Source organism: Leucoraja erinacea, chromosome 6, assembly GCF_028641065.1.
Source record: "Leucoraja erinacea ecotype New England chromosome 6, Leri_hhj_1, whole genome shotgun sequence".
NCBI classification, from domain to species: Eukaryota; Metazoa; Chordata; class Chondrichthyes; order Rajiformes; family Rajidae; genus Leucoraja; species Leucoraja erinaceus.
This window is the reverse complement of record NC_073382.1, coordinates 22,407,778-22,433,216: the sequence shown is the minus strand read 5'-3', so window position 1 is coordinate 22,433,216 and position 25,439 is coordinate 22,407,778. Positions and strand designations below refer to the sequence as shown.

The 25,439-nt window shown below is 41.1% G+C and overlaps 1 protein-coding gene across 7 annotated transcripts in view; it reads left to right on the top strand.

Annotated features, from left to right (window-relative positions):
- LOC129697950 (dachshund homolog 1-like) overlaps nt 1–25,439 on the top strand; it is a 559,880-nt gene that overhangs the window by 199,252 nt on the left and 335,189 nt on the right. For all 7 annotated transcript variants that reach the window (XM_055636701.1, XM_055636698.1, XM_055636700.1 and 4 more), the window contains exon 2: nt 10,968–11,083. In XM_055636701.1, coding sequence (XP_055492676.1) covers nt 10,968–11,083 — 116 coding nt within the window. The remainder of the gene's footprint in view (nt 1–10,967; nt 11,084–25,439) is intronic.

Below are 25,439 nucleotides of genomic sequence, written 5' to 3'. Positions count from 1 at the left end.
CGTACAAACTCCATACAGAGCCACCATGCCGTCCTTGCGAACCAAAAATATCTACCATTTGTGTAGAATGGTTTGAAAAGTTGCTGTGTTTTCTGTGGTGGAATAACACATCACAATTATCTGGTTATAGTCAATCCAGGGGAGAATAGTCTTGGTTTAATTAGTTTTTAGTTTTGCAGATACAGCACGGAAACAGGCCCCTCGACCCGCCGAGTCCGGAATGACCAGCGATCCCCTACATATTAAAAATATCCTAAACACACGAGGGACAATTTTATACTTATACCAAACCAATTAACCTTCAAACCTGTATGTCTTTGGAGTGTGGGAGGAAACCGAAGATCTTGGAGAATACCCATGCGGTCACGGGGAGAACGTACAAACTCCATACAAACAGCACCCATAGTCGGGATTGAACCTGGGTCACTGGCGCTGCAAGTGCTGTAAGGCAGCAACTTTACCGATCTGCCACCCTGCCACCCTAGATGCATGGCAACTTCCTATATTCAGCAGATACTTACTGAAAGCAGTTTGGTAGATTTATTAATTATGTTGTGTAGTTCCATGATTCCAGAATTATTTGATTATTCAGTCAATTAAAAATAAACTGTAGTAAAATACTAACTAAGAACTCATTCTTTATGGAGATACAGCAAAAAAAAAAGAACTCTGAGTTTCTTAAACCCACACACACAATATTGTTTGATTAATTTTATCTGGTTGGAAAGTACTAATTATGACTGTTTGCTGGTTCCTTTAGATGTCATGATTACAATTTAAAACATGGATTAACGGTGTGTTTTTTAGTAGTTCAAAGCTTCTGTACACCTTACTTTTTCATTGATCATTCTCCTTAATTGTACTGCTTGTTTAAAAGAATACAAAAAAAACAGACAGGAAAAAAATAGTGATTAATAGATGTAGTTCATCTTGCTTTAATGGCAATGACTTTGTTGTGTTGAAATTAGGAATGTAATTGAGTGTAGTTTCTCTTTAATCTGATTGCTTTACCAGCAGTTTGTGTGATGGTATCAGGTTCAAGCCTGTATTGCTAGGTCAACATGGACCCAGTCCATTAAAGGAGCAAGGTTCAGCGAAAGTTCGGGCTCTATTGCTTCACCATGGTTACCAAACAAGAAAATAGAAATCCTGCATTTATAACTTTCTTTTGCAATGGGCCCTGGAGGTACAGTAGCTTGTTATTGTTAAAGAAATTATAGCAAGAAATATAAACCTCACAATTATCTCCTATGTAAACAAGATGACTATCTTTCACTTGCTGTGTAAGCAGTGCACAGATGTTCCTAGTTTAATCTATTATAAATAAGTTAAAAGCTTATATTGCTTCCATTTTATCTCCGCTACCTTTAATAAAGTTTAAACAATATGCACCCTAGTCAATTGCATATTAGCATTTTGCAGTTTAACAGTTTTACCGTGTGTGATTTGGGTATAAGATGTTAAATTGAATTGTTTGCACAGCCTAGACATTCTAGTTCCCTTTAGATGTGCTAGCTCTTGGAAATTCTAGTCCCCTTTAGATGTGCTAGATCTTGGTTGTTGATGTGGTGATTTCTTATTCGGGAGCATGCACTAGGTCACTCCAGTAAGGACATGACTTGCTTCCCACATCACATAACACTAATCACAGTAAAGATATGCGAGTTGTTGTACATGCCCATTACAAAACGATCAAATTTTAATTCTTACCTTCAGAACTGTCACATATAATATCCTGTTTCAAATCTCCCATGACATAAAAGGAGGCCATTTGGCCCACCGACTGGAGGCAGTAATCCCTTCAACTTCCTTACAGTCCCATACCTATTAACTCCACTCTTATTAAGATTAACTTTCAGTAGTCAACTAATCTACCATCCCGCACGATAATTTACAGAAGTCAATTAATCTATCAACCAGAACATCTTTGTGATATTGGAGGAAACCAGTGCACATGGAGGAAACCCACAGGGGAACATGTATGAACTGCACACAGATAACATCGGAGTCACGATTGAACCTGAGACATTGAATTTACAGCAGTACTGTGTGCTGGTCCATTGTATTCATATGACAATGATCCATTGCAAGATGCAAATATGTGATAAAACCAATGGGTAGTATTATCCCTTTTACTGAAGAGAGTTGACATGATGTTGCCTTCAAAATTGTCAAATTTGATTTGGAAAAAGCAAACCCATCTAATAATTTGGCAGACATGATCTGATGTTTTAATAATAATGCCATAGGATAATTCAAAATTGTTGAAATTGTTTTGAAAGAAGCAAACCCATCTAAAATTTTGATGGACATCATCTAATGCTTTAATACTATACGCCATGGCTGGTATTATGTTCTGGTGACCAAGCACTATTTGTTAACAGAAGTGAATCTCAGAATAACTACTGATCAAATAGTATGTGCAATGTAATGTGATTGGCCTGCAATGATATCATTGCTCTCGAGCAGTCAATCACCGAGGGAAATGTTTTTCCATATGACACTTTCTCATGAATATACATGTCACTTATCAGTGTCCGATCCCGCACTATAAAATGTCCAAGAACGCCATGACAAAGTGGCTCGAGGTGTTGGGCTTTTCAGCATGAAAATGTCCGTGGCAAACTGTGGGAATAAAAAGAGTAAAATAAAAGTGGAAGGAGATTCAACAGTAACACGGATTGATGTGTTGCTTGGAATGTGCAGTGTGCTACATGTTTTAGCAGTAGCTTGTTTTGATACTGCGGGATACAATTTATTTTACTAAGCATTGCTGTATTGCATGAGGCCAGCCTATCTTAGAGGCTGCGGCACTGCATAATTAAGTTAAAGACCATGCATAAATATGTTATAGGCTCACATTTCCCAAGACTGGAGAATAATATTTTCTTGCCTGAAGAAAATAAATCATAAATAGTAGTCACCAATGCAAGATTTGACCATTATATATATACTAAAAAAAAAAAATTGCCATGTTGAGCAACTTTATCATGGCAAGATGTTTCAAACACTACTTGGCATTGAAACTTTTGGGGTTTCTAACAGATAGAGACAAGTTTTAAGTAGGTTCTAAAAGATGAAAGAGGAAATGGAAGGTTTGGCAATAGAAATTCCAGAGTATTTGTTTTTCTGCTTTGAGATGTCTACGTCATAGACAATGCCAGTGTTTATTGTTCATAACTTTCCAGAATCTTGGAAGGCTTTCCCAAAGTTAGACCTGGAGTTCAACAAGAATAATTCTGCAATGATGAAAGTTTGGCGAGATGGGTCCAAATTTAGGACAGTATGTACCTACCTTGCTGTTGTGCCTGTAGGTGTAGATGGTTCATGTTGATTTAGGTAGAGGATGTGGTTGTTACAGCTTCTATAGTAGAAGAGACCTTGCACAACACTTAGAATTGTTTAGTCCAAGTTCTGTTCCAATACCAAATCAATCGAGGACAAAGTTGCATTTAGAAATTATAGTGGTGGACTTATCTTTCCACCATTAGATTGTGCGGGTTATTCATACGGAAACCCACGATGTTTAAAAAAGGGCGGTAGCGTGACTCAGCAGTAGAGTTGCTGCCTTACAGTGCATTACAGTGCCAGAGACCCGGGTTCGATCCGCAGTGCTGTCTGTACGGAGTTTGAACGTTCTCCCTGTGACCTTGTCGGATTTCTCCGGGTACTGCAGTTTCCTCACACACTCCAAGGATATACATATTTATAGGTTAATTGGCTTCAGTAAGAATTGTAAATTATTGTCCATAGTGTGTAGTATAGTGCTTGTGTACTATACTGTCGGTGCAGACTCAGTGGGCTGAAGGGCCTGTTCCTGCACTGTATCTCTGTATCTCTAAAATTAAGGCAGGTGTTTGTCAATTAATCTGGGGTTGAGTTTCACAAAGTGGTAGATTTTATACTCCTAACCTTCTCATCGTGGGTGGGTGAGGAATAGGATGGAGGTGAAATCGATTCTACTTGAGTCATGCTCCCTGGTATTATATCGAGAGCATAGTAACTGAATCATTAATTAGCTATTAAGAAACAGTGGTATGAAAATATATAATCTGTATGGTTGCCAATATTCTCATACAGGAGAGGATCCTGGCATTTTCTAAAAAACAGGAACATTCCACTGCTGCCCATTGCTTCTGCTGTTTGTCCATTGTTTATTTAGGCTTCAAAGCCAATCACTTCTACAGGTGTTTAAAAAAAAAAGGAAATGGGTGTGCTTTAATGAAAATAATGACGGAAATTCAGTACTCACATGGATATGTGTGCCTCAAAGAGGTCAGGAATGTACAAATGAAGGGAACAAGGCATATTGTTCATCCACTGCTGTCTGAAATGTAATGGGATTTTTAACAATAGCCATTGTGCAAATGTTCACTGCAAACAGTTCCTTTAAATCTTTAATTATCATCTCTAGGATCACCACCTTTGCAGCAGGACAATACATGTTATAAGTTAAGGTATGTGGGTAAGTTATAAAGTAAGGTTTAAAATGTGTTGACATTTAAAATGTGTTGACATTTTAAATGCCTCCGTGGTTTAACTGGTAAAAAATAAATTCCTAAAATGTACTACGACCATTGGGGGCTAAATAAATTTGACTTTCAAACAAAAGCCATCAATGTCCCTTATTGTACAGAAGGCAGAGCATCAGCAGACAGTAAATGGATAAATTGACTGAATTTTCAAGGGATATAAGGGTAAATGTTATGAAAGACGTCCACAGCTTATTGTTACATGACAGTGCCATGAAGTGGCATTTATTTGCTAATAATCTGCTGAACTGATTAATTTATTGAAGGGTCTCAACCCAAACCATCAACTACCCATCCCCTTCCACAGATGCTGCCTGACCCATTGTGTTTTTCCAGCTGCTCTGCTTGCATTGTTGTAAAACAACAGATGTTGGAAATTTGTGAAAGAAGATCAGTACACCCAACATGTAGACTGATTGATACCTTGCTTGCTGTAGATTCATTACTTGATAAGGCTGTAAGGCTGTAATTCATGAATCCAACCCAAAGTCTTATTGTTTGGCACTGTTCTGTAATTTACTTTAGCATGTATTTGGTACATTAAGAATACTATAGAAATGGAAATTGTTATTGAAACATTCTCATAATGAATATTTTGACACCAACATTAACCAAGAAGCACTTAACAGTTAAATTATTAAGACATACGGATTATTTAGTAGGTTTACAATGAAGTGCTTTGTCAGAAATTTTAATAAATGTACTTCAGCTTTGTATTCTTATACCATGTACTAATTCAAAGAACTGCAGCAGTTCCTCTAAAAATCCCCAGGGCAATATTCATTATGAAAATAATATAACAAAAAAGAGGTGATCTTCTGGTCATTGTTTTTTTGTTCTTTGTGCGCACAAATTAGCTGCTTGTTCCGAATTATAACATTGAATACAATTTTGACCAGTATTTAATTAGATGTGATGTCGCTTGGGATATTTGAATGCAAGCAGAAAGTAAAGATAATTTTAACTTTTCAATGATAGGCCACATTGAGCTGGATTTGGCTTACAGCCATGACTATATTCCATGACTATTTGCACTCACCTACTCTAGATGTGGAGGGATAATCAAGCCAACCTTATGGAAGATGTTGGGATGAGTGCAGAGCTCTTGCCTCCTGTCGAAGCTAGCAAAGAGTTTGTAAAATTAAACATAGAGGACTTCTACAGAGTCTAAAAGGATGAGTTCTCAATGAAATTTAGAAAATTCTTACAGGGCTTAACAGAAGGGATGCAGTGAGAAACTTTCCCCTCACTGAGAAGCTATGGACAAGGTGCCACAGTCTCAGAATATGGAGCAGATTACTTACAATTAGATAGGGTGGACAATCAGAACCATTTTCCCATGGTGGAAATATCAAAGACTAGAGGGCATACTTTTAAGTTCAGAGGGGAATGTTTAAAGGACGTGCTGGGCCTGTAATGCCATGCCAGAGGTGGTGGTGGAAGAAGATGAAATAGTGGTATTTAAGAGGCTTTTTGATAGGTACATGAATATGTAGGATATGGAGGGATGTTGCAGGCAGAGGAAAGTAGCCTTAGTTTTATATCATGTTCGACACAGACACTGTGGACCAAATCTGTGTCAGAATGCATCCATCTTGCAGAGCCCTGTGGGAATTTTCTAAATCTCAATGAGACCACCACTCATTTTGTTATGCAAACTGAAACCCTAATATGATGGATGTTGTCTCGAATTTGCCATGTGGAGCAATCATCAAACATCTTCGACTGTATGGTTAAAGACTCAAGATCTAGTTGGCGGCTACCATGATGGTGGTAACTGGAAAATAAATAGCAGGAGGCTGAAAAAGAGTAGAAAACAACAAGATAAACAGGAAAGCTGACCAGCAGAACATATATCACTCTTGACAGTACTTGGTAGCTGGAGGCACAGTACAGGCCATGGCTGAATTGTTCTGGGTTTTCAGATCATATGAACCCTGGTGAATAAAACTAAGAAAACTCTTACCTTGTTATAAGCTCATAACATACTCTCTGCCTCACATGTTTACTTTGCTTTAGGCTGGCAATTTGAAAAAGATAGACCATTTTGCTTCAAAATTGATGGCAATGTAACAGCGAATGCGCACACCCATTTCATGACAAGTTAATAGCATCCTCAAAGGATTGACAAGTTCCTTACCACACACTCTAACGACAATGTTTCATTTCATGATGTCAAGCAACACTATTTATTAATGCATCATAAATCTTGACCATATATGATCTCAACCATTTGGATCCCTCCCATTCTTTTCTGTGCATGACCTCAGTTACATGTGTGAAATGGCTATCAGACATACACCACACACTGCGAACGGCACTCAAAAATATATTTTGTTTTTTGCTGTTGAGAAAGGCTCCGATTGCCGTTATGATTTATAATACACTTTCAATGTTTATCTTCTTCTGAGAGCTATAGCACTTATACTTAGGATGAAAATGATATCATTGGCACATTCAGAAACATGTAAAATGATATTGCAGAACTCCTGGTTATGGCACATTTGAGTCAATAAAATATTCATGGTGTAAATCTACCTTCATGACCTTTATTAGAATTACTGTAAAACGGGATACTTACAGACATGCAAGTTTTTCCTTAAGTTCTGGATTTGATTGTTTTTAAGTGGGATGGTGGTTGTGGTCTGAATCACAGCCTTTTTCTTCCAAACAACTATTCAACGGAAGTAAGTAGCAAACATTGCCAAAAGTAAATTAAAAACCTACTTGACTTGAGGTGTACTGAGTGTCCTTTCACTATTTTGTAATCTAGCACTAAAATATATGTCAGATAATGCAATGATATTGTTGTCAGCTGCCTGTTTGGGAAAGGATTGCTTTCTGTTTTGTTTGAATCAGCGAAGGAACTATCTTATTTCTATACTCTGCAGCCTGCCAGCATTGATATAAATCATAAATATTGGACAAATTGATTTAATTTAGTTATGAAAATTAAAATGCTGGAAAAACTCAGTAGGTCAGGAAGTATCAGTGAGAAAAGAAACAGTCAACGTAATAGGTCTTAAACTCATCATCAAAACTGGGTAAGAGAAAGATACAACTTTCTTTTCAGTAGGAGAGAAAATGTGGGAGGGATGTCTGGAATAATGAAAATGTCCATGATATGACAAGTGCACAGTAGCATAGCTGGTAAATCTAGCGGAAACCAAGTACAGCAACTTGGGTTCAACCCCGACGAGTACTTCTGGGTGTATCCTCTTTGTGACCCCATGGATTTCCTCCAGATTCTCCGATATTGGAATGTTCAGATAAATTTTGCTGAGCTACTTCTTTTTTTCATTATAATTACAACTTTATTACAATTATGACTTCCAAAAGACATTTGGACAAATATATACATAGGAAAGTGTTTAGAAGGTTGTGGGGCAAATACAGGCAAATGGTAAGAATCCAGAATGCAAACATCATCAGCATAGAACTTAGAAAAATAGGTGCAGGAGTAGGCCATTCAGCCCTTCGAGCCAGTACCGCCATTCAATATGATCATGGCTGATCATCTAAAATCAGTATCCCATTCCTGCTTTTATCCCATATCCCTTGATTCCTTTAGCCCTAAGAGCTAAATCTAAGTATGGATAAAGTGGGCTGAAGAGTCTGTTTCTGTGCCTTATAACTCTATGTCTCTAAGTAGAAATGTCTTAATGGCAGCAATTATTGGCACATTGGGATTCTTAGTATGTGCAATTAGTTATTAATGGTAATGTATTGGGATCTGGCTGGCTGACATAATTATTTGCAGAACCGACATGATTTAAAAACTGAAAATGGAAAATGCTGGAAAAATCAAATATTTTTTCAGTGATGTCTCTCTCAATAGCACAAAGAATATATTAAAATACTATATGAAAAGATGTGAAGAGTTGGACAATTTTTAATATTTCAAGTACTTGCCTAACTACTCCGACCTCAGCTAATTTTAGTTAGCTAAAGCCCCTGTCCCACTTCGGAAACCTGAACGGAAACCTCTGGAGACTTTGCGCCCCACCCAAGGTTTCAGTGCGGTTCCAGGAGGTTTTTGTCAGTCTCCCTACCTGCTTCCACTACCTGCAACCTCCGGTAACCACCTGTAACCTCCGGGAACCACACGGAAACCTTGGGTGGGGCGCAAAGTCTCCAGAGGTTTCCGTTCTGGTTTTCTCAGTGGGACAGGGCCATAAAGAAGCAATAGCAGTGAGTACAACTTCCAGATGGACACAACCTCTGCATACACAACATCTACTGAGTATTTCCAGCATTTTGTTTTAATTTTTAATTTTCAGCATCTGCAATTTTAAACTTTTGCTTTAAACCACTAATTAGCCTTTGCTCTCATCTGAGCACTAATAAATCTCAAATCCTACACTGATTTAATTCTCTACTGTGGCTAAATTAAGAAAAATATCCCCTCGGTCTACACTCTAGCTTCTAGACTAATTTGTAACACCTCGCAGGTGGCATGCTGTTATTTATTTTTGTCTTGACACCTACAATTGCTTTAATTAGATCAAATGCTCTCATGCACATTTTTACATTTGAAGAATAATGGTCGACCTTATCAGATGAGTTTTCTTAACATTGGGGAACAACTACTGTGTGAATCCTCAATGGCTGTAATGCAAGCATGATTTTGTCTGCATGTTTGTAATGGTACTTCTGCTACTTGTGTTATTCGACAAGTGGTGGCGTGTTGGTTTTAACTTGTGCAAACAGCAGATTGGCTTAGCATATCGTGCCCCACCCAATTTTCCTTTTCCTTTTGATGTTAATGTTTCCTGTCAGTGATAACAGATTGGACTTGTCAAAGTACGTACATGGGAAAAATGCAGTCTCAAGAGTCACTAATAAATACTGTAGTACAGGTTCAATCCCCATTACATGTTTGACCTGGGTCCTCTCCCGACTGCGGGTGCTGTCAGTATGGAGTTTGTATGTTCCCCCCGTGGCAGCATGGGTTTTCTCTGAGATGTTCGGTTTTGTCCCACACTCCAAAGATGTACAGGTTTGTTTGGCTTGGTATAAGTGTAAATTGTCCCTAATGTGTGTACAATAGTGTAATTGTGTGGGGATCGCTGGTCAGCGCGGACTCGGTGGGCCGAAGAGCCTTTACCCCGCTGTATCTCTAAACTAAATAAACTAAATGACGGTCTGAATCTGCCGTGTATTGTAGACCCAACCCCCTCCCTCATTTCATTCCTCCTCCTAGCTAATTGCCAGATTTAAAAAAGTGTAAAGAACAGGCGACAAATCTCCTAGGGCTGACATTGTCTTTTAATTTTCTGCAGAATCCTAAAATAGCTTTCATTTAAACTACTACATATATTTGGCTTTTAAAAATCCCATAAATCAATATCAAGCTAACTGCAGTAATTATTACAAGTTAGAGCATAATTTTAAAGCTGAAAGCTCCATGTCGAATTTTAGCATATGCAAACTAGGCAATTCTAACATGTATAGATATTAATATTGAGGATCAGGTAACGAGGTACGAGTTATGAATAATGTATTAGCAGTAGCTGTTCTTTATGAAAGAAATGAATTCAGCATGTAATCTAATTAGTAAAGGCAGTCTATTAAATCCAGTGAAAAAGCAGCCGTCCTTGAAATAAGTTTATTTACAGTCTCTCCCAGTACTTCCAACAACTTCAAGAATGTTGCCATTGAAGTGGATGTTCACTGAATTTTGCTGTGCATTACAACGCCAGCTGGGGCTCATTTTGTAATACACTCACCTCTGAGTCCAAAGATCGTGGATTCAAATCCCACTCCAGGAAAGTGTAATACATAATCCCATTTGACACTCTAATAATAATGTGCCAAAGGATCACTGCACTGTTGAAGGTGCTGTTTTATGTTATGTTGTCCTGAAGTCTACTTGGGCTCTTAGGTTGACATGCAAAATCCCATATCAATATTTCAAAGGAGGACAGGAGAATTGTCCCTGGACTACTGGCCTGTTATCTGGTCAGTTATTGTGGCCGCTTGCCATTTGGAAATTATTTTTGTGTCCATCCTGTTCTGTAACACTCGTTACATTGGTGTGCCACAATGGTGCAGCCTCGCAACTCCAGTGACCTTAAACCCTGATATAAGATGCTCACATTCTCACTGTGACTGTAGGCCTCCCAATTTTGGCCCATATCCCAAAGATGTGCAAATTGGTTGGCTAATTGGACACTGTAAATTCCCTCTAGATTGTGCTTGAGTGGTAGGAAATGAAGATTTAAAGGGAATGTAGGGAGAATTAAATGGGGTTAATATCGATAAGCGTTTGATAGTATTGACTCAATGGATTGAAAGGTCTGTTTCTGTGCTGTATAACTTCATGACTTCATTATAGTAGAACTTCATTGGTTATAATGTGTGTGGGACAGGCTGAAATACTGTAAACCTTAGTGTTGCCTTAATTTCCAACCAGTTCCCTATTTTCTTTTCCAGTTCCAGGCCAGGAAGACCTCCAAAACGATCCCAGAGTGTTACATCCCCCGAGAATTCCCACATCATGCCGCACACTGTCCCAGGACTAATGTCTCCAGGAATGATTCCACCTACAGGTAATGGGTTTCATTTTGACCTCCACTGTGTAGTTGCGTAGTTAATTAATCCAAAATTATGTTTGGAATCTCCAAAGCTGTGCACTTCAGGATTTGATGTAAAATTAAAGAACGCGTCTTCCCTCTTTGTTCTGGTGAATGGGTCTCTTTCCAGTTATGATCAATAGAACTTGATGGCTCACTTCTGCTTCATCTTGTACTGAGAAATTCAAAAAATACGTTCTTCTTGCTTTTCACTTCCCATGTGGGAGGATCGACTGCCTCAGAAAATTAAAAGAAATGTTAAAAATGGGAAGTCAATGGGAATCCTATCTTATTCCTTCCAATATTTAATATGTAAAAGAATATGTGTGTGTTTATGATTGTGTTTATAGTTTATTTGGTTGTTGTTTGTTTGTCTTTTTGCACAAAGTCCGCGAGCATTGCCACTTTTCATTTCACTGCACATCTCGTATGTGTATGTGACGAATAAACGTGACTTGACTTGACTTGACTTAGTCAATTAATCAGGGCACCACCAGAGTGAAAAATCTTCAGCCTCAGACATGTTAGAATTTATTTAACTTCTTCTGAGCTATGGTGGGGAAGGGAGAGAGAAAATACTTGACTGTTTGTTCCTAATCAATGCCCAAGATGGAAAAAGCAAGGTTGGTTCACACTTAGACATGTTAGACATGGTGCCCCTCTGAACTGCTCAAATGCAGTGGAATTGGTTGGACTCATGGCAGAACTAGCAATTGGACACACATCAGTCTCCATAGGAATGAGGTTTAGACAAAATTATGATGGCCAGTTTGTCTTTGAAGCAAGTTCAGCATTTAAATTTAAAAACGGGTTTATTGATTGATTATTTGAAGGCTGCAGAATGGAAGCAGGCCTTTCAGTGCAGAGTCCACGGTGACCATCAATCACCTATTCACACAGGTTCTATGTTAACCCACTTTTGCAACCAATCACTGCACATCAAGGGCAATCTACAGAGGCAAATTAACCTACAAACCCGCAAGTCTTTGGGACGTGGGAGGAAACTGAGACGCTTGGAGAAACCGGCGTAGTCACACGGAGAACATGCAAAGTAACAGATAGATGGCATTCATTGGCAGGATCAAACTAAAATCTCTGGCATCGTGAGGCAGCCGCACATCTGTGCATTCGCATTTTAACAAAGAGTCTATTTTTAACCACATCAGACTGGGTTTATAAGACCCCAAAGGAGCCAGGAGATGAAATAAAAAACAACAGGTATGAATTACTCTATTACTGTTTCAGGAGAAGCAAGGGTTTCTCCATGTGCTACAAGATAATCTGTAAACATTCCAAATCCTTCAAGTCTCCCTGGATCTTCAGCCATTGTCTTCTTTCCATTGATCATAATTCCATCCCAACTGTTATCTCTTCAAATCCCGGCCTTCCAACAATAAGGGCATTATCACCAGGATTTGATTCTATGGGAATTATTTCCCAGCCATCAAAATCCAAAACCTCTGATATGGGAATCCAGATTTCAGGCTTCATGTCATGGAACCCAAACCCATCACCTCTCCCTGGTATCGCTCTCGTTCTTCCTGTCTTTCCCTTCCTCACTCTTCCTCACTCTTCCTCTCTCTTCCCCCCTCTTCCTCCCTCTTCACCCCTCTTCCCCATCTCCCCTCTTCCTTCATCTCCCCCCTCTCCCCCAACTCTCCCCCAACTCCCCTCATCTTCCCCCATCCCCTTCCCCCTCCCCCCCCCTTCCTCCTCTCCCCTCCCCTCCCTCTCCCCCCTATCCCTCCCTCTTTCCCTCCTTCTCCCCACTATTCCCCCCTTCCCCACTCTTCCCCCTCTCTCCGTCCCTTTCCCTCCCTCTTCCTCCCTTTCCTCCTTCCTCCCCTATTTCCACCTTTCTTCCCCCTTCCCCTTTCTCTCCACCTATTTCCCCCTATGCCCCCCCTTTTCTCCCCCTTTCCCCCCTTTCTCCCCTCTTAAAGCCTTTCCCCCCTCTTTCCCCCCTTCCTTTCCCCCTTTTCCCCCCTTTCTCCCCCCCCTTTTCCCCCCCATTTTCCCCCCTCTTCCCCCCATTTCTCCCCCCTCTTTCCCCATTTCTCCCCCTCTTTCCCCCTTTCTTCCCCCCATTCCCCTCTTTCCTCCCCCCCTCTTTCCCTTTTCCTCTTTCTCCCCCTCTTTCCCTCTTCCTCCCCCTCTTTCCCCTCTTCCTCCCCCTCTTTCCCCCCTTTCTCCCCCTCTTTCCCCCTTTCTCCCCCCTCTTCCTCCCCTCTTTCTCCCCCTTTTTCCCCCCTCTTCCTCCCCCTTTCTCCCCCTTTCTTCCCCCTCCCCCCCCCCTTCTCCCCCCCTTTCTCCCCCCCCCTTTCTCCCCCCCTTTCTCCCCCCCTTTCTCCCCCCTTTCTCCCCCCTTCCCCCCCCCCTTTCCCCCCCCCTTTCTCCCCCCCCCTCATCTCCCCCCTCTTCATCTCCCTCCATCTCCCTCCCTAGCAGTGCCCTCAATGACCAAAAGAGAAAAACAGCTCAATGAGGATTCATTCCCCTTTTTTCCTTACCTCTCCCCCTTTTTCCCTTACTCTCCCCCTTTCTCCCCCCTCTCTCTCCCTCTCTTTCCCACCTTTCTCCCCCCTCTTCCCCCTTTCTCCCCATTTTTTCCCCCTTTCTCTCCCCGTCTTTCCCCCTTTCTCCCCACTCTTCCCCTCTTTCTCCCCAAAATATGGAAACAGCTCTCAGTTAAATGAACATATTTACCTGGATTAAACAATGTATCTATGGCCAAAATTCACAGAAAATGTCATGCCAAATTCATCTGATCATCTCAGTGGACTCGGTCCCATTGAACCAACTGCAAGAAGGTGAGTATAGTGGTGGCCACTGCTTTTGCTTATATTCTTTGCTAACAATTAGAATCAAATTTGTCTTCCTCAGCTTGTTAAAACCTCTTTGGTCTTGCTGTAGATCTTGCCAAGATACATGAGGACTTCTAACCACCAATGTTTGAAATCAGTTAGAATTTAAATAAGAATAGTTTATGGATCTGGAATAAACAACAATAGAAAATGCAGGATTGATGAGATGTTCTATTTTTTCCAAAGACTTTGAGGACACCTTGAATCTTTTCTTCTATCTATATGATAATTTCTTGTACTACTGGAAGTCGATAAAAAATGCCTCTTCTCTCTGGAATTTCGTACGGAGCATGCAACTGGTGGCAGGAAAGACGTTGCAGCGGAAAGAGTTGAGAACAGAGTGGAAGTAATGTTGCAGTCTTCTCCACTGACCCTCTCAATTGTCAGAGTGATGGTCTTTAATTGAAATAAATTCACTTGGAGTCAATATATTGAATCTTAATTTGAATTCTGGAAATTCATTATAACTTGTGTAGTAATGTTATTTCTGCAATAACTCTTCATTGCGATTTCCTGCCAAGCATTTGTATAAAATATTTTACTTGGAAAAAGTAATAAAGATGCATTCCTTCCAGCTAAGAACATTCGTCAGTCTGCAGATGATTAAATAATTAGTTTAATTCCCAAATTCAAAACTGAGGCAAAAAGGAAGTCAGTAAATGTCCAAACTTACATTACTTTAGCTGTCTTTTGAGTGTAAAATATTCTGAAAATACATTTTCCTTCCACCGCTGCACAGGAAGACACTCGAAAGTATTAGCAGAGATGTATGTTTGAGTACTTCTCAGCTGGGATTCCCTGATCGTCAGGCTTTCTGAAGGTCAGTGAGAATCTGAACGGCAGATGTAACAAGGCTGAGAGAGGAGAGGAAAGGTTTTTTCTCTGCATGTGGTACCGAGTGCCCTTTTAAAAGCTCCAGTATATCAAGGGGATAAATTTCATCAGGTAGCTATTGCTATCAAATTATGCACTTGAATCCAACAAGCCAATAATTTTGCTTAACCTTGAGTAGCTTTTGATATTACCAGTTGTCAAGAAGTGCTGCTGATGTATTTTACTGAATTGCTGGGCATTCTTATATTTTGTGTTCAATGGCCAAATCATGAGAACAGCCTTTCATAAACCTTTCCTCAAAGAAACATCCAAAGCCAGTGATGAATAGTGCACTAACACTGCTCATGGAGAGGGCAATGGAAAATTGCATATAAAGACCTGGACCTCAAGTTTTCTGATTCTCTAAATAGACTGAAGAAAAGAAGGAAAAATGGAAATTAAACATAACTTCTACTCCAATGGTTGTTATGTGTTTTAGTTATTGTTTCACATGATTGGGTTTAATGTATTCAACAAAGATTAAGTCAATGATGGTAATTGTGTTTGCACAAAAAATGTACTGTAAGTATTTTGCTACTCAATCAGCATCTGAAACCAAATGATAACAATGCTAATTGGCAGGTTATCAGAAATCCTAAAGTTATGGTATTTATAAAATTATGTTCCCTTTCAAGATTTTTCCATGTTGATACAACATGTTTTTTTGTGCATTTATAATGAAAGATAAGAATCTTGGGGAGGATAATAAACAATGGATTGGAACAGTATGTGAAGATTTATGCCAGTTGCTTAATTTTGTATAAGTACCTTGTGGAAAAAATAGGGAGAGAAATACATCACTTGTTACGACGCAGATTGTATATATCGGTTGTAATCACCATGTCATATTCAGCCCCCCTGACTTCATTGGAGCCTGATGTGCAAAGATGAGTTCAATCAACAGTGACATTCCCGCATACATTTACTACTGATACTCCGGAAAATATGGGCCCGTGGAATCAATGTACATTATACTCATATTCAGTAATCTCTGTATGAAAAGCCTTTCGGAAGGCCAAATTCTCCCAGCACATTAACCTATGAGTGAAAAAAATTGTTCCTGAAGTCCCTCTTAAATCTCTCACCTTAAGCCCATCCTGCTAGTTTTTGATTCCTCTACATTATCCATGCCCCTTATGATCTCGTACACCTCAAGAAGGTTATCCCTCAACCTTCTACACTCAAAAAAGTGTCCTTGCCTATCCAACTTCTCTTTATAGCTCAAGCCCACAAGCTCATGTAACATAATGGTGAATATCTTTGCATTTTTTCCAACTTAATGAGATTCTCCTGTAGCTGGGTAACTAGCACTGTGCACAATAGTACGTGTGGTCTCATCAAAGACTTGTCCCGATGCATTATGATGTCCTAATCTTTGGACCTAATATCATCTGTACATAACTAAAACTCTGATTTGTTATCTTCCGGTTTGGCGGTCATTCTATTTGTGCATAAACGGTTTGTGATAGCACTGATTTTTTGCCAGTTCACTCACTGTTCTCCTATGCTGCGAGTCCACCAAGTTTCGTTCCAATCGGTTGAATGTCGTCAAAGTTAGTGAGGTTTAAATAACCGCGCGTGCGCAGATCTATCTCTTCTCCTGCCTTCCAGCGCCGCATGGGTTAGTCTCTTCCCCTGTCACTCCCCGGGATGGTCCACCCCTTCCTGCGCCATCACATCTTTACTGGAGCTGACGAAAGCTGGCGGAGGTTTCCAACTGGACTTTCGGAGGGACCCGAAGCAGTCCCGCCCCAGGCAGCAGTCCAGCAGCCCAAGCGCAGTATGGCAATGTCACCAAACGGAAAGCGGAGAGTCTGATCCCGATGGAGGAGAGCATCTAGCGCCCGCTGTGAGTTTCAAACGCACTGCTATTGCAATGCCCCGCAGCTCCAACCATTTGCCCTCTGGTCCCCCTCGCTGGCTGCTGCCCCTCCCCCATGATACCACCCCTTCTCCCCCATGGCTCTTCCCCCATCATTTCTCCGAGTTCCCCCCCCCTTCCCGCTCACACGCCGGCGCGGCCGTAGCTGCTGGCGCTTCTGGGCCAAACCGAGGCCTTGCTCCTCCGGTGCACGGAAGAAGGGAGAGGAGCGGCAACCTCGAGATTCTGGGGAGGAAGAGTGGGGGAGGAGATGGGATAGAGGGAGAGGAGTTATGGTGGGAGGACGGAAGTGACTGAGGGTAGGGGAACGGAGAGGGAGGGAGAGGTGAGGGATGGATTTGGAGAAGGGAGGAGGAGAGGGAAAAGAAGGATGCGGAGGTGAGGAGGGTGAATGGGGTAGGAGGGGGAATAGAGGGAGAGGAGGGGGGAATTGGGGGAGGTAAGGAGTGGGGAATAGAGGGAGAGGAGGGCAGTGGGGCAAGTGAGGAGGGGTAGTGAGGAGGGGTAGTGGGGGATAGGGGGTGGAGGAGTGGAGGTGATGGGGGGAGAGGGATAGAGGGATAGGAGGGGGTAGGGAGGGGAGATAAGTTATGGAGGGTGGGAGGAAGTGACTGAGGGTAGGGAAAAGGAGTTGAAGAGGGAGGTGGAGGGATTGGGGAGGGGAGAATGAGAGGGGAAAGAAGAGGGAGGGTGGAGGAGGGGGAGAGCGTACTAGGGATGAGGGGTAATGAGCTGCACCTGTACAGTTGGGGACCAGGGGTGAGTGGTGAAATATTGCATTGGGGAACCAAGCCTCCTGTGTGACAGGGACCCAACGGGTCCCACTTAGTCTATTCCCAATAAAGGCAAGGTAGTTTCCACTGTGTCAACAGAACAGCATCTACTGGAGGTAAAATATAACAGAAACATTGATTGTCCATGTTGAGTAACCAAGGGTGGACAGTGTATTTGTCAGTTCCTTTCTGGAAAAAAAGATTTCTAAGATTTAGGCTGCAATACTCGCCTTCTTTGAAATTTAATACAGACAAATCTGCCAATGTATTCAGTTTTTCATTGTGCATTCCGATTGCCTTTAAGGTGTTCCTTTGAAGTTCTCAACTGAGTCCCATGCAAAATAACTCACACAGATACTTCTCAATTTATGATAGTTCAATTGGCAATTTTTTGGACAAACATCATTGAGTCTTACAGCACTTTTTAAAAATATATTGGATAGCACACCACTGGATCAGCATTGAAATATGGTGAACAGAAGTATGCACAGTGCATTTTGGCCGACCTTTTTGATTTATGGAATTTTGCTGAATACTATATGTTCTGTTTGGCAACCTGAAAACTGGGTGTAAGAAACAATGGATATTACCCTCTGAGCCTTGAATCTAGACTAAAGTTCTCGTGGCAACGGAGTGCAGCATTGCTGGAGGATTCGCCTTTCAGATGAAATGTTAAATTATTCTCCCAATTGGAAGTATTTTGAGTGAGAAATCATTTAATTAGTTTATAAATTGTGATAATGGGAGTTAACACTGCTGTCTCACAGTTCCTGAGGTGCGGGTACGATCCTAACCTCAGGTACTGTCTGTTTGCACATTCTCTCTTGGACCATGTCAGTTTCCCCAGATGCTCTAGTTTTTTTCCTGCATGCTAACGATGTGCAAATTGGTAGGTTAATTGGCTACTGTAAAAGTAGGATATAATTGTGAGATGGTTGGCACAGATGTGGTGCGCTGAATGGCCTGTTTCCATGCTGTATGTCTTTGGTATAACAAATCTGATTTTGCAAGCATGTACAAAAAACTGGCAGCTGCATTTTCTGCATTACACAGTGGGAACACTTCAAAAGCACCTCTGTGTTCATAGAGTACTAAGCATAGCAGATACAATTAGTGAGTTTCTATATATCACTGTGGTGCAGCAGTAGAGTTGCTACCTTACAGCAGCAGTGACCTGGGTTCAATCCTGACTGGGTGCTGACTATACAGTTTTTGTACAATCTTCCTATGACTGCGTGGGTTTTCTCCGGGCACTCCGGTTTCCTACATTCCAAAGACGTGCAGATTCATAGGTGCTTCTGCAAATTGTCCCTAGGGTTTAGGATATAATTTGTGTACGCGTGATCACTGATCGGTGCTGACTCAGTGAGCTGATGGGCCTGTTTCCATGCTGTATCTCTAAACTAAACTAAACATGCACTTTTCCTCAAAAATATACATAGCCTATGAAAGTATGGACGCAGCAGCAACATGTAGCAAAACATCATGCACCACTGACTCTCTTTAGAAACAAACACCCATCTCAGCTGCCTTCCAAGCCTTTAGGAAGGTGACAACCAGACAGTACTAATGAATATAACAAAACATAAAATCTGACACTGAGCCACGTAAGTAGATTTTAAGATAAATGACCAAGGGCTGGCTCAAAGAGCTATATTTTACAGAATGTCTTAAAGAGAAAGAAAACAAAGTGGTTTTGGGTAGAGATCATAGATGATTCATGGATTCAATAGCTGAAGTCAAATTGACAATGGTGGAGCCATTAAATTTGTGGATGGTCAAGAGAACAAGATTGGTAGAGTTTACTAAGATATAAAGGGATTTTCAATGAATCATGAGATTTATGCAATCCCTCATACATGTTTGGTAGTGTGAAATGATTCATTGATTGAAAGGTAGAGCCATGAAAACAGGCCCTTCGGACCACCTAGTCAATGCTGACCATTGATGACCTATTCACTAGTTCTATGTTATTTCACATTCACATCCACTCACTACACACTCAGGACTATTTACAGAGGCCAATTAACCTATAAATCCACGTCATTGGGATGTGGGAGGAAACTAGAGCGCCTGGAGGAAACCCACGTGGCTCACAGGGAGAACGTGCACACTCCACATAGACAGCATCCGAGGTCAGGATTGAACCTGGATCTCTGGTGCAGTGATACAGAAGCTCTACCAGATGTGCCATTGTATTGCTTTTTTTTTTCTGTTTACAAACTTGATTAGAACTTCTTGTCTATCCCCATCACACCATTTATTTGTTTTTACTAACAAAGTTAGTGTTTATCGTCTATCTCTATCACCCTTGTGACATTAGTGGCCACCACCTTAAACCACTTTAGATCACAAATACTCTAACTAAATATTCAGCAGCAAGTGCTGCAAGTTCTACGTTGAGATAAATAAACATGATTGCTTCAAGATGATGTTGATGCTTCATCTCAATTACTGGTGATGGGTCATTGACTAACTAATTTCCTTTCTCCACAGCTGCTGTCTGACCTGCTCAGTAGTTTCAATACTTTTGTTATAATTTACAATTTACAACATCTGCAGTTTAAAAAATATATATTTCCAACTTAATAGAACAGCTGGTGAAATCCATTCAGGGCCATCCTTGAAACAGAAAGCGTGGGCTAAACAATATTCCCACTGGGGGAGGCAGTATTTTAGGACATATTTGAAGCAGAATGCAGGCAAATCATAACTATGTATTTACCCAGCGCTATATCCAGCATCAGTGTCTCCACCGTCGACCTCAATACCAAAGTTGTTCCTTTCAACATTGACATTAACATTGGCATAGGTTTAAGGTGAATGGGGAAATATTTTTCACCAAAGGGTGGTGGGCGTAGTGAGTTGCTGGAGGAGGAGGTAGTAGAGGCAGGGACTATCGCAATGTTTAAGAAGCAATTAGACAGGTACATGGACAGGACAGGTTTAGAGGGATATGGGCTAAACATGGACAAGTGGGACGTGTGTATGAGACATGTTGGACGGTGTGGACAAGTTGGGCCGAAGGGTCAGTTTTCACACTGCATGACTCTACGGCACTATGACTCTATCAACCTGCCTTGCTTCTTCCTCTTAAAGTATGGAAATATCCATCTTGCCAAGGGTCTTCCGCTGTTGGAAATTATTTGGAGAGACAATTTTTGAACAATATGTTGTGCGTGTAATTTAATATTGAAAGCATTTGGACTCTTTGTTGTCATTCTGCTCCTTTCTCAAGTTGAAACAAGAGTAAAATGGTTCCAGGTTAGTGGCCATGTTAAACCGTTTCGGAACAAAACGCAGTAACAAATCTCTCGAAAAAGACCACAGGTCACATTGAACTTTAGCGGAGCTTGCAGTGACTCCATTGTAGCTGCATTGTCTCGTGCCAAGGCACTCCTTGATGTTGCCACAAACATAAAGTCCTTTATACCAATTATTACCAGAATAACGCATCAGTTATTAAATCATCGTTGTTAAATTATGTATGTTAGTTTCTGGAAAACTGCATAGAAACACTAATCATAAGATGTATAGAGTGCCATTTTATTCAGCAGGTGTCAAATCTGTCTACATTAATTATTATAATGTTAATTTTTTTCCCTCGATATTTTAAATGCAAATCCTTTTTAGAGTCATACTGTATGGAAACAGGTCCTTCGCCCCAACTTGTCTACATTGGACAACATGTCCCAGCTACACTAGTCCCACCTGCCAGCATTTGGTCCATATCCCTCCAAACCTGTCCTAGCCATGTACCTGTCTAAATGTTTCTTCAATGTTGGGATAGTCCCTGCCTCGACTATCTCCTCTGGCAGCTTGTTCAATACATCTACCATTCTTTGTGTGGAAAAAGTTACCCCTTAGATTCCCATTAAATCGTTTCCACTTCACAATAAACCTTTGTCCTCTGGTTCTTGATTCATCTACTCTGGGCAAGAGACTCTGTGCATCTCCCCGATCTATTTCTCCCATGATTTTATACATCTCAATAAGACCACCCCTCATCCTCCTGCGCTCCAATGAATAGTCCCAGCCTACTCAAACTCTCCCTCTTGGTAAGACCCTCTAGCCCTGGCAACATCATTGTAAATCTTCCCTGTACCCTTTCCAGCTTGACAACATCTTTCCTATAACATGATGCCTAGAACTGAACACAATACTCTAAATTCGGCCTCGCCAACATCTTGTACAACTGCAATATGACCTCCCAACTTTTATACTCATTCTCTACTCATTCTCCTCTATATTTTTGCTTGCCCCTAAAGGGGTGCATTCCAAATTGGTGGTCACAATTCATTTGAGGCATTTGGTTGCATTTGCATTTTGAACACCACATCAACTGCAAAATAAAGGAGCATAGAATAGTCAACCTGTGGTTTATAAATGGGACAAGAGTTTCCCCAAATTGTTGGTTTCAAGGCTTTGTGCATTTACTTTTGTAAAATATGCATCTCAAATGTTCAGGCAGCGGATGGTTTTGCATTTGCTTCTGTACACAACCACAATTAAAACCCAATAAGATCATTTGATATGGTGATTACTGTCCAAAGCAATATTCAGTTTTACTTACGTATTGTTCCCAGTTGGGTGGGGATAACATTCAGCTTCAATAATGCATGATTGAAAATTATTTGTGCGCTTAATGCATGAGATCCTATCAGGTTTTGAGCACTGGCTTTTTATTGTAGAGAACATTTATTTCATTTGGCAGTTGACAAGAACAAATCTTGCGACCAGTACTTTAGACCTTTCGAGCCTGGGCTTGTTAGATTTAGTTAAACGATAAAGAAAATGTCTTGTTATTCTATTAGCTGAATACATCCTTTTACCCGAGTTACAAAATTACTCTCAAATATCCAGTTTAATGCAGTGTGACCCCACACCTATATAACTGTGCATTATTCTGATCTGCTTATTCAAGGACAGAGGTAATATAGTAAAGATTCACCAGGTTATTAATAGTTTTTTAGAGATACAGCGCGGAAACAGACCCTTCGGCCCACTAGGTCTGTGCCGATCAGCGTTCCCTTCCTGCACACACTAGGGACATTTTTTGCATTTACCAAGCCAATTTACCTTTATATCTGTGCGTCTTTGGAGTGTGGGAGGAAACCGAAGATCTCGGAGAAAACCCACGTGGTCACGGGCAGAACGTACAAACTCCGTACAGACAGCACCCGTAGTCATGATCGAACCCAGGTGTCCGACTCTGCAACGCTGTAAGGCAGCAACTTTACCGCTGTGCCACCATGCTGCCCTATTATGTGTAGAAATAGCCAAACATTTGGGTAGCATAACAGGATCGGTCCGAATCAGCATGGATTTACGAAGGGGAAATCATGCTTGACTAATCTTCTAGACTTTTTTGAAGATGTAACTAGGATAATGAACAAGGGAGAGCCAGTGGATGTAGTGTACCTGGACTTTCAGAAAGCATTTGATAAGGTCCCACATAGGAGATTAATGGGCAAAATTAGGGCACATGGTATTGGGGGTAGAGTGCTAACATTGATAGAGAAGTGGTTGGCAGATAGGAAACAAAGAGTTGGGATTAACGGGTCCCTTTCAGAATGGCAGGCAGTGACTAGTGGGTTACCGCAATGCTCAGTGCTGGGACAGCAGTTATTTACAATATACATCAATGATTTGCTTGAAGGGATTCAAAGTAACATTAGCAAATTTGCAGATGACACAAAGCTGGGTGGCAATGTGAACTGTGAGGAGGATGCTATGAGAATGCAGGGTGATTGGACAGGTTGGGGGAGTGGGCAGATGCATGGCAGATGAAGTTTAATGCAGATAAATGTGAGGTTATCCACTTTGATAGCAAAAACAGGAAGGCAGATTACTATCTATGTGTCAAGTTGGTAAAAGGGGAAGTACAACGGGATCTGGGGGGTCCTTGTACATCTGTCTATGAAAGCATGCAGATACAGCAGGCAGTAAAGAAAGCGAATGGCATGTTCGCCTTTATAACAAGAGGAATCGAATATAGTAGCAAAGAGGTCCTTCTGCAGTTGTACAGAGCCCTAGTGAGACCACACCTGGAGCATTGTGTGCAGTTTTGGTCCCCTAATGTGAGGAAGGACATTCTTGCTATTGAGGGAGTGCAAGGTTAATTCCTGGGATGGCGGGACTGTCATTTGCTGAGAGCATGGAGCAGCTGGGCTTGTACACTCTGGAGTTTAGGATGAGAGGATATCTCATTGAAACATATAAGATTGTTAAGGGCTTGGACACACTAGAGGAAGGAAACATGTTCCCGATGTTGGGGGAGTCCAGAACCACGGGCCACAGTTTAAGAATAAGGAGTAAGCCATTTAGAACGTAGACGAGGAATCACTTTTTCTCACGGAAAGTGGTGAGTCTGCGGAATTCACTGCCTCATAGGGCGGTGGAGGCAGGTTCTCTGGAAGCTTTCAAGAGAGAGCTAGATAGGGCTCTTAAAAATAGCGGAGTCAGGGGATATGGGGAGAAGGCAGGAATGGGGTACTGATTGGGGATGATCAGTGATCACATGGAATGGCGGTGCTGACTCGAAGGGCCATATAGCCTACTCCTGCACCTATTGTCTATTGTCTATTGAATTGCTGGCATAACGCAGTGGGTCAGCAACATCTCTGGAGAAAGAGCATGGGCGACATTTGGTTCAGAACCTTTTTCTCCAGAAATGTGCCTGATCCACTGAGTTACGCCAGCACTTTGTGTCTGTCTTTGCCATAAACCAACATCCGCAGTCATTTTTTTCTACTCTCACAGGAGTGTCAGTTTCAGGTCAATCTGAGGGTGGGTAGGTTAGAACTACAATGCATTGATTAATAAAACATTAGTTAATGTGTGTGTGTGATGTAAGATGGCACATTGATTGTTATCTTAAATTCCCTTCTCAATGTAGAACACAGAACATAGAACAGTACAGCCCAGGAACAGGCCCTTCAACCCATCATGTTTGTGTTGAACATAATGCCAAGTTGAACCAATTTTCTCGGTCTGCACATGATTCCCCTTTCCCTGCATTTCCAGGTTCATCACAAAGCCTTGTAAGCACCACTATCCAATCTGCAAATAAGAAACATGGCAACAAACATTTAATTGGCCATAGGAGGTTTTTGTAACTGACTTCTGGCCTCAGTAGATCACAAACATGCCAGGTTTGTTCTAAAGGAAGGAGCAAGAATTTGTTTGGATTTTATACAATGAACATTATGACCAGAGCTTTGTGTCTTTGAAGCATGTGTTCTTTGAATTTATTTGTGTAATAAAGAAAAAATTGCTTTTATTCCAATTGCCAAATCTGCCCCAGCCATTTGAATTATTGATTCTATTGATAACTGACAAAATAAAAATACAAAACAAAAAGATCTTTATCTCACATCACCATCATTCTAACTCCAACGTTACAGCAATTAAGTTTATTGGAGACATTTGGGCCTGCCACCAACAGAAAAATGTCCATGTTTGGCATTATTAACATGTGAATTTGTGTGCTACCAGAATGGGAATCAGCCTGTTAGAACTCCATATCTGGAGTTAATCAGCATTTGGGTCAACTTGATCAGCTGGTAGAATTGCTGTCTAACAGCACCAGAGAACTAGATTTGATCCTGACTTTGAGTGCTGTTTGAATGTTCTCGCTGTGACCCTGTGGATTTCCTTTGTTGCTCTAGTTTCCTCATCCCAAAGGTGTGTGGATTTGCAGGTTAATCAGCCTCTGTAAAATTGCCCTCAGTAGGGACTGGATGAGAAAGTGTAATAACATAGAAACAATCCGAACAAGGTGGCCATCCCCCTTTTATTTCTCAGTTCCACACAGTTAGCCTGTCTGGAAAAAAACATTGGTAATGTAATCTAGGACTACTGTTGTGGATTTCTCCTTAATCAATTTAATTCTCCCTCCTCTTTTCCCCCCACACCCATCTTACCTGTAGAGCCTGCAC